The sequence below is a fragment of the Lutjanus erythropterus genome, chromosome 11 (assembly GCF_056507025.1).
Source record: "Lutjanus erythropterus isolate fLutEry1 chromosome 11, fLutEry1.hap2, whole genome shotgun sequence".
Lineage (NCBI taxonomy): Eukaryota > Metazoa > Chordata > Actinopteri > Lutjaniformes > Lutjanidae > Lutjanus > Lutjanus erythropterus.
In genome coordinates this window covers 15,559,306-15,572,789 of record NC_139327.1, presented here as the reverse complement: position 1 = coordinate 15,572,789, position 13,484 = coordinate 15,559,306, and the positions used below count along the sequence as shown (strand labels likewise).

Genomic DNA, 13,484 nt, shown 5'->3' with positions numbered 1-13,484 from the left:
TGTATATAGAGGTGTATAATAAGCCATTGTACCATGTAAATTATATGGAAGTATTTTTTTAATGAAAATGTCCTAACATTCCTTCAGCCGTTGATATCAGCAGTATCTTTTTTTTTTTTTTTTAAAAAAGGTACAAGAAGAGTCCAGTCAAGAGTATGATTATAATGACTAACACAGGACTTTGTCTGCATGGGAATCACTGAAACATAACAAGACACATGAAACTCTGGAGTAAAGGGGTCACATGTTCACTATGATTTTGAACAAAAAAAAAAAAAAAAAAAAAAAAGAGTAAATGAAGAATCTGAATCGTTATGTAAGTGTCACGCAGAATTTCAGACACTTTTAACAGGGTTTCTACAGGTTTTAACAAGCTAAATTTAAGACCATTATGGATGCAATTTGGTACCTATTATATGTTCATACTCGCAAAACAAGGATGTTAGTTAATCTCTAGTTAAAGGAGTAATATGTAACATGTGGACATTTAAAAATGAGTACTGCAGTCCAGATAGCGAGAATAGTGAAACTACAGACTGTATATTAAAGAGGTTGAAATTCCATTAAACATACATTCTGTGGTTGAAACGAGTTGTTTCCCCTTGTCCTCGTCTCCCTGAACATTATAATTTGACAATGACAGGCAAGGATGAGTTTGACACTTTAAGTTGTTTGTAACTGTAAATTGTCTGTCAATGTAAAGCTGAGTCTGCTATCGTGAAAACAAAAAACACACTGATCCAAAAATACACACTCTGTGGTTGGAGTTCAGTGACTGCCTGCCAGACTCCATTAAATATTGCTAAATTTAACTGAGGACTCTGAGGACATATCATTGTCATTTTATGATTTATTACTGTAAATATATTACATATTTCTCCTTTAATTAAATAATATTAATTAATCTCTTAATGAATTATGCTAATCCAAATTGCATTTAATGTAAGACATCTTGTCCTTTCCACACTTGAAGGTCATTAGTGGTTATTGTTCCATTTTAGTTGTTTTGTTTTGATTAATTCTTCCCAAAAAGACATTTAAAAGTGACACTGAAGTAAATGGAACTTTATAATAATACGATCGATTTTTATCACCTGTCGAGATTGAATCCAAGACATTTTAAGGACTTAAAATCAGATGATTGGATGTTAGACTTTGTAAGGACCTGTGGAAACCCTGTTTAAGGTTCACATCAGGGTGCAGGAACGGCTGCCCAGCTGTGTCGTCACTGCAAGCGACAACACAGCTGAGTTCTTTAATTAAAGGACATTCAGCCAAAACACACTGAACCTGCAAAAAGTAATTTTCCTTCTTTCTTCACTTAACAGGTTTCAGTTTTTTTTAGCTTTTAAGAAAAAGTGCAATTGTACATCATCATCAAAATCTATATTTTTAAATGGCTGAGGGAAGTCTCAGTCTCCCTTGTTTTATTTCTTTACATCCACATTTGGTGTAGCAACAGTAAAGTAAGAGCCCACATCAGTTCAGCTCAGCCAGCAACTCAGAGGTGCCATAGATGACTATATTTTTACTTTCCTTCATTATTTCATGTTCTGAAAGACATTTTTGAAAATTTTGAACTTCGCAGAGTATCAGTCTTTCCATTATGGTTGTTTCCCGTTGAAGAAATCATTCGGAGATTTCAGTCCATGTTTGTCTAGACAACACCTGTTATCACACTGTTATTTGCCTTGCAAAGGTGGTTGAGGGAAATTCTACTCATTAAACTCGACTGAGTGAATCATCTTGCTATAGTTATGCATTGTGTTCCAGATGTGGGTTAAGGACAAATCACCTCATTCTGCACCAGATGTTTGGATGTGAGATGATTTTTTAGGTGTGTATTGCTTCACAGAAGTTATTGTAAATAATCCATCTGTTCAGTTGGTACTGTTTTTCTTTCTACTTGCTCTCTCCCCCACAGTAGCTGCTGCACCTTTTTTTTTCTTTCTGTCTTCATCTTTCAGAATGCTTTTCTTCTTCTTCATTGGGTTTTTTCATTGAGTGTTTTTGAAGGCATGTGATTTGAATCACATTTAACTTGTACTTTTCTGATCTGTAAAATAATGACTGACACCTTAAATGTGTGAGTGGGCAGTCAGATCAATGCTTTCTGTGTAAGATTTGCCAGGAGATGAACAAAATAAACCTGGTGGTTCACAGCCATTTCTGCAGTTTCAGTGCAGAAACAAACATTGAATATATTGTATAATAGAATGTAAAAAAAAGTTTAGACTATATAGTTGTTTATTTTATATGTCCAATAGATTACATATGTATGTTACATGATTTTAAAATTAAAGTAATTTTGTAACAGATAATGAAGTGTCTTATTAGAGGAGATGAGGCTGTTTTATTGCGTTCAAGTTGGTGTTGCACAGTCACAGTTGTATGGCTTGTTTTCTTTCTGTATTTACCATCAAAATAAGCTTTAAAAATATCGTTAATATTGTTTTAAAAGAAATTAACAAATTAAGTTTACATTCTAAAATATCTTGATATTAATTATGTTATATTGAATTATTTATAAATCAACCTGGATATTGTGAAATATATGAAAATAAATATTTTTAAACATATGTATTGTTACTCTGAGCAAAATGTTTATAGAGAAAATTATTTATGTACAAGATTGTTTCTCAACTGTGTGTTCTTATGCAAAAAAAATGTATTTTTACATCAGAAAGCCAGGCTAGTATTAATCTATGAAAAAGACTCAGCAGGTCACTGGACATGGAAGAAAAAGGTTTCACTTAGTCTTTTTAACACCCCCTCGGACAATAAAACAGTTTCCCACTTCATGCTTAACAGCTAATTGAATTCTGCTTTATTCAAGTTGGCTAATGATCAGATTTAGGATGGAACATTACTTGGGGAGGAGGTCCTACATGAGCCACTGTCACACCTCCCTGTAATTTGATTTTCACTCTGCTTCATTTGTTTGCAGCTGTCCAAAATACCAATAGTTTCTCATCACTGTTAGTCAACAATGATAATTTCCTGGTTAGAGGAGTTCAGTCTGGCAGTATTTAGTTAACCGTCACTATTTGTAGCTTAAGCCACTGTCAGCCAACTTGGGTGTCTTGACTCCCACTAGGGGTCACTAAAGCTTCACAGCCTTCTGTAGAGACAGAGACTATTTATCCTGAGGGAAATTTAAGGGGTGTGAGACAACTTAAAAAATATATAGTTGGTCTATATCTCAGCATTTCATTCATTTATGTGAAGAAAACAACTTTAAAGTGTTAGTTTAAAGTTTAGATTATTATTTAGGATCCATCCATCCATTTTCTGTAACCGCAGGGGGCTGGAGCCTATCCCAGCTGACACTGGGCGAGAGGCAAGTTGCCAGTTCATCGCAGGGCTGACACATTGAGACAGACAACCACTCACACTCACATTCACACCTACGGGCAATTTAGAGTCACCAGTTAACCTAGCATGCATGTCTTTGGACTGTGGGAGGAAGCTGGAGAACCCAGAGACACGAGGAGAACATGCCTAGCCAGCTGGGGGATTCGAACTCAGGACCTTCTTGCTGTGCCGCCATTATTTAGGAAAGAAACTTAAAAACCTCACAGGATCATGGCATAGTGAAGATGTGAACACAAGCTCTATTTACAGAGCTTCACTCTGTCTGGTTTAACTGCGTTCTCTTCTGATGCAGGTCGAGGATGTTTAGCAAAGAGCTAACGGAACAAAGCTTCAGGGAGAAGAACAGAAACCTATTAAGTATTAAGTGGTCTCCTTAGGTGAAAGGTTGGGAACCACTGGCCTAAGCAACATCTGTCAGTCAGTGAATACATTACTGAATTCTTATGATAATGAAATACATAATTTGATGTATTCCGGCATTTTAATTGATCATAAAACATTTCCTCTCTTCAAAATTAAAAAAATGTAAAAATATTTATTAAAGTATTTACTGACATTTACTGTACATGTGAAACAGGTAAGCAGAGCATTTACAAATATCAAACTGATGTTTGGTCTAAAACTAATTAAGTTGTCTTTCTATCAAAAGTAGCTGTATAATAACATGATCAATGTTTGCTGATAATAATTACAACATATTCTCACTGAACTGAGCACTTGTTCCTTTGTACCTCCTAGTCAAGAGAAACCTCAGTCACTCTGTACACCTTACTGATCAGGACTTCCACCTGATCTCCACCCAGATGACAAAGATCCAAGATGCACACAACATGTGTGTCCTCCAGCACACTGGCAGTCACCAGGATGTCCTCTGCAAGACAAACATTTCACATTGTAGACTCACGGTCAAACATTGTTAACAGGATTTCTGCAGATTTACATTGATCCTAGATTTGATGATTTGATGAGATTTTCTTACCCTCAGGTTTACATAAACATATGAAATTATTGTTAAAATACAAAAATGTGAAATTCTATCCTGAGTGAATGGCTACCTGGCCTAGGAAATGTCTCTTCACTGTGGTTGGCTGTGTCACTTAGAGGACAGAGGAAGCCCGAAGAAAGGCAAGACAGCATTGTGTTGTCATGGGGATCCTGAGGTAGACCCACGGCTCTGGGCTCGTTTGAGCTCATGACAGGAAAATACGCAGCATCAACAGCTATCTGCTTGTTTATACCTGTCAAAAAGATAAAAAGAAGAAAATTGGAAACTGATTTTAATGGTCGTCATCACTGTTCTTTGTCACCACTCTAACAACATAAAAACATAGGTCATTTAGCGACTGTGTGCCAGCTCATGGGGTTATAGAGACAGACTGCAATGTGTCATACTCTGAAAACCACCACCACCAGAGGGAAAAATGATATGTGTGCAACCAAAAGCTGAAATGCCAATAAAATGACAGAAGCTACCTAAAAACATTAGATTTCAGCATTTCAAAGGACAATTTGAAAATACAATAGATGGCATCAAAAAAAGTTTAATGAGACAGACCTTAACAATTCAGAATTATTTGATTGATGGTGTTTTCTAAATGTGACGCAGATGTCTGACTGTGCAGCTTGGTTTCCGATGACAGCAAGCGTCAACCTTAGTGTCACTCATCGATGACGTAAAAGTAATATGATAAAAATGGAAAAGCTACACTTATTAAGGACGTAAGGATTAAGTTATTCATGAGAAAAAGAAGGCCAAGGCCCACATCCTCTGAGTAATTCAGGCAGAATAATAAAGTAGGAAATGAGGATGTTCTGACACACTGGTTGGACAACAGGCTGCAAAGCAGGAATTAATTTTTTGTGCATCACAGATTTGAGTAATCCTTACTACTGGGTTTGTAACACTTTTTAAGAGTAACATTCAAGCATTTTCCAAGAACTCTTAAGGTATCTAAAACAATAACCTTGAAAACATACTGGTTATAATGAAGCGATTTCCAAACTTTCAAGACTTTGTACAAAGCCTGTTAGTGTAAAACTTTACCTAATATTGTTACTTGGTAGTATCCTGGACAAACCACAGGTTGGAGCGTATCAATGCTTTGCTCTGGTGCCCAACGCGTTGGCTGCAGGTTACTCCGCTGCAGGAGAATGTCCTTTTCATCAAACGTGAACCTCCGAGAGACGCTGTCCTCATACAGACCACCTTGAAACAAATGTTCAGAAACTTCTTGTCGCTGCTTCGGCCAACTGTTGCTTTCCCAGGATAATACATCAGAGTCTGCTGAAAGCAAAGACATGAGTGTGACAGAAGAGTGTATCAGAACACATATGGTTCACTGCTGTAAAACTGTAGCTCCAGTAATGCACCTTGAAGTTGTTGGCGACATTCCACATGCTGAGCCTCAGATTCAGAGTCATTCTCTTCTTCCTGCTCCCGTGCTTCCTCTATAGTTTTAGGTCCAGTCGACCTGTTGGAGCAGAGACAAATGAGCTCAGAGTGGTTCAGATGGGCTACTGATCAAGACCGCCAGCCGAATCTGCAGTACCTTTTTGCTGGTAAGCTTCCATGATCCAAGGAGGACTGCATAGCATCTCTGGAAAACATGTTGATTTGATAGGTTTCATTAAATGAATTAAATGTACAACTCTGGTAGATGGAATGTGCTCATACAAGCCACAAATGTACACTTAAAGTTTGGATTATTTGAAGTGGGGTTGTATAAGCTAGTTGTTGATGCAGAAGATATTGGTCAACGCACCCCGAGTTTGGAGAAGAAAACCAGAGTTCCAGCACAGAAACTAAGCAATTAACTGTTGTGGACAGGGTCGGCAACAAAAGGTATTTTAGCCACTTAAAAACGGTCCATCTACAAATAAATCTACATCAGTTTAAGTGTATGCTTTGTTTAGAATATTTTAACCGCTTGACCTTACCATCAGACAGCCTTTTCTGATGGGGAACCACCATTATATAATTTAAATATTGCTCTCTCCAATCCAACCGAACGCCATAGGTGAAATCAGTCATTTTATTTGTAGAACACAGGAGTTGCTGGTCTACCACTGCCTCAATCTGCTAGTGTGTTTGTGTTGTTTTGTGATTCACATGAATCCGAACTATCCTTTTAAAACGCAGAAGTCACACAATAACACAAACAAAGTACCAGACTGAAGCAGTGGTAGACCAGTAACTCCCATGTTCTGAGAGTTAAAGGTACTGATTTTGCTTGTGTAATTTGTTTGGCTTGGAGAGAGCGATATTTGGCTCATATAATGACATTTACCTTCAGAAAAGACTGTCTGATGTCAAAGTAAAGCAGTGACGATATTCTAAATATAGTGTACGCTTTAACTAATATAGAGTTTTTAGGTGGACCTTTTTTATATGGCTAAAATACATTTTGTTGCTGACTGTGTCCACAGCAAATCCTTGCTTAGCTTTAGTGCTGGTACTCCTCTCTGCTCTTCAATCTGGGGGCATGTGAACCGCCATCCACTGCAGCTGATACTATGACTATAAATATGTAACTCATATAACCCCACATAACATTATATGAGCTATTCCTTTAATGATACAATATCAACTTCTAAAATCTGATAGTAAGATGTCAAATCATACTTCATCTGAATTCCTCTTTTCCTCCTGCTTGCTGAGGTTTTGTCAGCAGAGGGAGATGACGACTGCTCAGCTGTTGAGGGATGACTGTGTGTGTCTGCTACAGCTTGTTCAGTAGAAACACTTGGCACCTGCAGGAAACATGCTGTTTCATTTTACAGTTTCAATGGTTACTACTCTTAGAAGGATGTTATGAAATAATGCCTATTACCTCTCTCTGTTCTGTTTGTTGGGGCCCTGTGGTCTTTGGGCTTTTCATGTAGCACACTGCTGTGATCTGTCCTTGAATGGCCAGTTTCTTATGTTCCCTGTACTGCAAGGTCTCTAACTCTTTCTTCAAGTCGGCCACAGCAACCAGAGGAGCCTGAGCTGAGGATGGAGAATAAGGGATTTAAAATAATAAAAGTCTACTCAAACTATTAAAACCAAATCACTTTCACTGTAGAATTATACATTCAGGGTATACTGTACTCTACTTTACAGACCAAACTGTTCCTCTTATGGGTGGCTCGAAAGAATAGTTTTTTTTTAAAATTCAAATAAAATATATAAAGATGAACTTTCTGCAACTATGAGTCACCATACAGAAGGCGCAGGTGTGCAGTACAAATGATTTATCTGGACTGAACAATACGCTGTGTCTTGTGGTAGAACTGCATGCTGACCCAGATTTTATTGGATTCGTTCCACCCACAAGAGAACTCAGTGAATCTCATTATGGTTCAGTGCTGAACCGGAGGTCATCATTTCATGCCCTGAAATTATTAAAAATGTGAGCTGGACTTTTTCTGAGACTAATCGGCACATTCTGACATGAAACTGTCGTACAGTGAGAGGCCAAAACACCTACAGCATGTGAATATGTTCTAAAAACTACAGAACAGGTTCAAATGAACCATTCTGTGTTTTTCCCTCACCTGAAGTATCTGCAGTTGACTGGGTATATTTCTGTGGGGGGCGAGGGTAGCAATAATGACCACCAACAGCAGTCTTCTGAAGGACAATGTTGTCCTTCAGAGTTTTAGTCCACTGGATGAAGCTCTTCACTTTGGGGTCACTCACATATGGCTGACCTTTGTGGTAGCCTGTTGAGACAGATAATATACAGTTCACTTCCAAATGCAGTGGAGTAAAGGTACTGGTATTGGTACTGGTATAGTTGCTTTTTAAATGATACCCAGCTGTGACCTGCAGTGACCAATACTGTCACCAAACTGGAGCTGCAATGATTAGTCAAATAAGCGATTAGTTGATCAAAAGAAAATTAACTGACAACTATTTTGATGATACAGAGTTTCTGCAGGTTTCAACAAGTTATTTTATTACTTTTCAAGACTATTATGAATCTAATTTGTGACCTACTAAAAAAGTACATAGTATTCCAGCAGGATCAATACAAATTTTACCCAAAAACGCATTTAAGTGAAAGGCTTATGTGCAATTGTAAAAAGAAATGTTAAATTAATCATCCAATCAATTTTTAAGACTCACCATACTTGTATTTAGGACATTTTAAGGCCTAAAATTCAGATTACTGGACTTTTAGACTCTTGAAGGACCCTTTGTCACTTTGACATTATGATAGTAAACGAAGAGTCTTTGGATTTTAGACTGTTGGCTGAACAAAAGAAGCAATTTGAACATTTCACTCTGGGCTCTGGGAAATTGTAATGAGCATTTTTCACAATTCTTGGACATTTGATAGACTAAATGTTGTGAAAATAATTGGCAGATTAATTTAAAATGAAAGTAAAGATTAGTTGCAGCCCCACACCACATATACTGTTTGTAAATGATCAGCTACTTCTTATTAGATCTGTGCGAACCTGTGATGAAGGTCTCTGTCTCGAAGCTGCTTGTGAGGTAGGGCATCGAGCCTTCCACTTTACAAACTCTCATCTGAGTGCACACCAGGTAGGTCACTGTGGAGGAGATGATAATACAGTAAACAAACCAAATGTGGCAGCAGAGCTGTCAGACAGGAGCTGGTGGAGTTGACTTACTTGGGCAAATACGATTGAAGATTTCTGGTTGAGAAGAGGAAAAAACCTCCAGGATAAAAGGGGCATCAGATGTCCCATCTACTGCGTGGATCCAGCGATACGTCCAGTATTTTTCTGGACCTGAAAGGTGAACATGGTCAATCACCAATAACTTAATTTAAATGAAAAAGGAAGGCAGCAGATTTACTTCAGTTAAATCTAGTTCATAGAAAAATATGAACATTTCTTACCCTTGTTCCCTTTACTCTTGACTCTTTCAACACGACCAACAAATGTTACCAGACAAATGACGTCACATGCAGAATTGTTGGATAAGTTTTCAAACTCTGACCTGTAAGATACACACACGACATGAAGCAGGTATTGAACAAACTTGAAATCATTATAATATATGGCTCAACAAGGAAATGCTATCTAAAAAGAATCTTAATCAGTATATCTTTTGTATAAACCACAACAGTAAATAAAAATAGAAGAGCGAGCACACCTCAAATACCAGTTAATGACAGACAAAAGTCAAACTGTAATCATTTCATTACCTGGTGATGAACTGGTAGGAAACTTCAGGCAGTCCCCACTGAGGCAGTACACTCTTTGGTGAGATCACAGTGATGACTGAAGCTGGCTTGCGAGGGTTCAGGCAGATCTCTTAGAAAAATCATGTGTAGACATTACATTAGTTTAAGCTAAGGGTATACTGTCCCTCATTAGCCCACTCAGACAACCCGAAAAATAGATCAACACAAAATGTTTTATAACTTTTTATAACATGAAAAAAATTACTTTTGTTTTCTTGAGATTTTTTGCTTTTATGGAAACTCTGTTCATGTTAAATCGTTTTTAACTGAATGTAAAAACTACAAAATCCTGCACCTGAAAAAAGCCAGTGAGTTGTTTGACTGACGGGTGGAAATCCATACAACATTGTATTGTAATTTTTTTTGTGGCAATATTGTATAAACACACGGACACTAAGTATCCTTTTTTTATTATATAAATTCAGAATATTGCAAATGTGAATTAAACTTTTTGGTACTGGTAAAGCAACTGGTTTTTCAGTCCACCAGATGGTGCTGAGGTTTTTTTCAGGTGAAGTCAGCAGGATTGGGAGGTTTTTATGACATTGTTGGTTAGTCTGTCTGCTTGACAAAGTTTTCCTTTGAGGACATAATTTGCAGTTGAAAAAAAGCAAAGAAAAATTGTGCAATATATGTTATCACAATACTCAGCATATCACAAATCACAAAACCTCTGGTGATTCCCTGCAATTTTATTTAAATATCTGAGAGCTGGACAGACATGTTTCTACCATAAGTCAATGCCAGTGTCTGGTCGAATATCATGACATTTGTGCAACTTTTTCAGACAAGATAAGAAAAATACTACACAGAAAGCTTTTGTAATGAACTTCAAAATGCAAGACTGCGGTCAGTAGTGGTGTACATACCTACAGAGTTAAAGGTCTTCATTCTGTGATGGTCCATTTGTGGGTGTGACCGGTTGGAGTAACTCTGCTTCAAGGTGTAATTCTGGAGGTACAGCACGGTGCCCACATTCAGCTTCTGGTAAAACTCTGGACAAAGTTCATTCCAAAGCACGAGAGACATTGTCCCACTCTGGTCAGCAACTTCAAAGTATGCCTGAAATATGACAAAGCATGAGGTGAAAACAAGTAGACTACACTGTCACAACAAATATGAAGAAATATCAAGTGAGATCCTGTTCTCACATCTTGTTACCGAAATACGAAATTTAAGCTCAAACTCACCTGGTAGGGGTATTCAATCCTGAGCCCAAACTTCCCATAATACCGTAATCTGGATTTGTGTATTATCTTCACTAGGAGAGGGAGAGGTTTCCATGTGTTTCTAAAGGATGACTCCAGACTACAAAGAAGAGTAATCTTGGACACTGTTGAACAGAAGACATTGTGAACAACACTGTAATTTAGTGGCCAGAGGTCATGCAAAGCAAATATAAAATCAATTTTGCAAGGGAGACGATATAGCTGGACTGGAGCACCAATGCATATATTTCAGTCAGCAACTGTGTTTCCACTCTGTACAGTTTAAACTGTAAATTATTTCACCAAGTTCTATACTCAAAATCTCTCAATAATTTGAAATAGCATCATGTCCTTTGTGATGTCAGTGTTTTCACTAATGCAAAACAAACCAATGCTGCAATATACACCTGTGTCTGGGAGACTGTTGCTAACTTTGGTTGATGCAAGACGGCATGAATTTTCAAACCGCAGTAACCACAAAGTGTTATCGCAATAATTAAAATTTGAAATTATAATACTAATCACCAGGAATTTTATTGCTGTTTACCTTGATGATTTTATCCCCATCTGCGATATATGGGTAAAACTCAAATATCACAATATTTTTGACCAAATACCTTTTTCAATATTGCAACACTACTGTATTGGTGCTTTCACAAAACATCAACACAACCAGATTTTTGATAAATAATCATCAGTAATATGGATATGATGACTAAGTGAGTAAAGGAAAATCATAGAACAGCTAGAACTGTCTGGTGAGTTCAGAAAATGACATCCATTTACTATAATGCAGCCTTTAAAGCCAGAAAAAGACAACACTTAGGCCTGTGTGGTATCACAATGTAATGATAACCACAATCTAAGATAATATCTATTTTCATAGGGAATATCAATATAATATCAATATATTGCCCATCCCAAGGTGAAACATATTGTAATGTTTACCTTGGTCAGTTTGGTCAAGCTCTGTAGCTGAAAAACAAAATAGTCAAGTCCACCTCAGTGGTGTAAATGTAATCAGTGTATATAGATCAATGTGTACCAGAAGGCTCATAGAATCTCACCGTCCAGCACTGTGTCAGATGACGGAGACCCTGTGGTCCACATGTCTCCCTCTGGGTCATCATTGTTCCACAGAGACAGGTAATGTTTCCGGCTCACCTGCAGAGGAACATCACTCTGCAACACCACACTCCTCTCCATGCCATGTTTGACCAGCATGGGCAGGGAACTTACATCTTTCACACGGGACAGGACAGCAGACCTCTCTGCACCACACCTGAACTTTTCAATGCATATATAACCGTGTCCCAGTCTCCTCTCGTTGTAAACAAAAGAGCACTGTGTAATGCTGATGTCAGCCCCAGTCCTCAGGGTGTTTGTGTGCACCAGGTGATTTAAACTGGGGTGAACAAAGCATTTGGCCCTCCACACTCCGTCAGTGACCGTCACATCGTAGCTGTAGCTGTCCAGCTGCTGCTGACCCTCGATCTGCTCAGTTAAATATTTCTGAAGAGCAATGACAGCGACAGGAGACACATCACCAGTCTGCAGTTTGAGACACTGTGTAGAGGACAACCGCTCCAATGTCCTCTGGAGAAAAGACACCTGAGAGAGACCAGTCCCCACCGAAGAACAAGACGAGTTATCTTCCATTGTGGACAGTTAATCCAGCTAGTTAATTGCTAGACAGCCGCTGTGTCGCAATCTAAACTTATCTCATGTTAGCTTGTCGGCTAACTAACTTCTTCCTGCTAGAATTAGCAACAGTAACGTTTTCCTACACGCTTCAATGAGAAAAACTGTTGATACCCGAAAGAAAACGTTACGTAGACCTATCCTATTAGCCAGTTTACCGCACAAGACCGAACATTTCTCGGTGTTTTGACAGGATACATCGGTAACCGTTAACATTAACGTTACAAACAACGCGGGTGCTTTTTGATTGCGTCACCGTTTGCCTTGAACAACAAGAAGTGTGAAAAGAGAAAGAAACTCACGTCTAACGTTGGTAGGTTAAACTTTATTGTTTAACGCTAAGTCAGACTTAAAAACTAGCCGCCTATCTTCACAGTAAATTCTTTTTAAATTCCGCGCTGAATCGGACTTGAACTAACCTGACGTCATCAACGCGACGACGGTGCACATACATATTTTTATAATAATAATAATAATAACAATACTACTACTGCTACTAATAATAATAACAATGAAACTAGTTGCATTCAGTTACATATATTAATAAGGGTTGGATTAAAAGGTCGGGTCAGCGCCGTACAATAAGATGTATATTATACGCATAATATTATGTATATATTATATACTATGTTATATATATCCTGTAGGGTTAATGACTGGAGAACCCGAAGTGCGAAGGAGCTGTTGTCTACACGTTTAACAATTAATCTAAGCAGCATAAATCCAGACAGTAGAACAAAATAAAGACCAAAACAAACCCAAATAGAAAAAAAAGATACTACTACTACTACTACTACTACTACTACTACTACTAATAATAATAATAATAATAATAATAATAAGTAAATAAATTATAAGTAATAAGTACATATATATATATATGTATGTATACAATTCCCTAAAATGAAAATATAATTTGATGAAAACTGGCATTCTTTGTTTTGCAAAATATCATATTCAAAAACAGGTATTACATTCTCTGTCACCAAACACTTGTATT

The 13,484-nt window shown here is 37.5% G+C and overlaps 1 protein-coding gene across 1 annotated transcript; it reads right to left on the bottom strand.

Annotated features, from left to right (window-relative positions):
- Positions 1-3,890: 3,890 nt before the first annotated feature.
- On the bottom strand, positions 3,891-12,885 carry radx (RPA1 related single stranded DNA binding protein). The gene is made up of 15 exons (XM_084730928.1): positions 11,851-12,885; positions 10,766-10,908; positions 10,445-10,637; positions 9,537-9,645; positions 9,228-9,328; positions 8,998-9,117; positions 8,821-8,916; positions 7,912-8,079; positions 7,206-7,363; positions 6,998-7,125; positions 5,925-5,972; positions 5,746-5,846; positions 5,420-5,659; positions 4,431-4,613; positions 3,891-4,246 (listed from the first exon to the last, which is right to left on the bottom strand). The coding sequence occupies exons 1-15, from the start codon at positions 12,440-12,442 to the stop codon at positions 4,110-4,112; spliced, it is 2,517 nt and encodes an 838-aa protein (XP_084587054.1). The 5' UTR covers positions 12,443-12,885; the 3' UTR covers positions 3,891-4,109.
- Positions 12,886-13,484: the final 599 nt, after the last annotated feature.

Coding starts and splice junctions, on each gene's coding strand:
- radx (XM_084730928.1), bottom strand. CDS start 12,442: ATGGAAGATAACTCGTCTTGTTCTTCGGTGGGGACTGGTCTCTCTCAG. Junction 5,973..6,997: donor AAAAGAGGAATTCAGATGAA/GTATGATTTGAC, acceptor CATGTTTTCCAG/AGATGCTATGCAGTCCTCCT. Junction 5,660..5,745: donor ATGTCGCCAACAACTTCAAG/GTGCATTACTGG, acceptor CTTTGCTTTCAG/CAGACTCTGATGTATTATCC.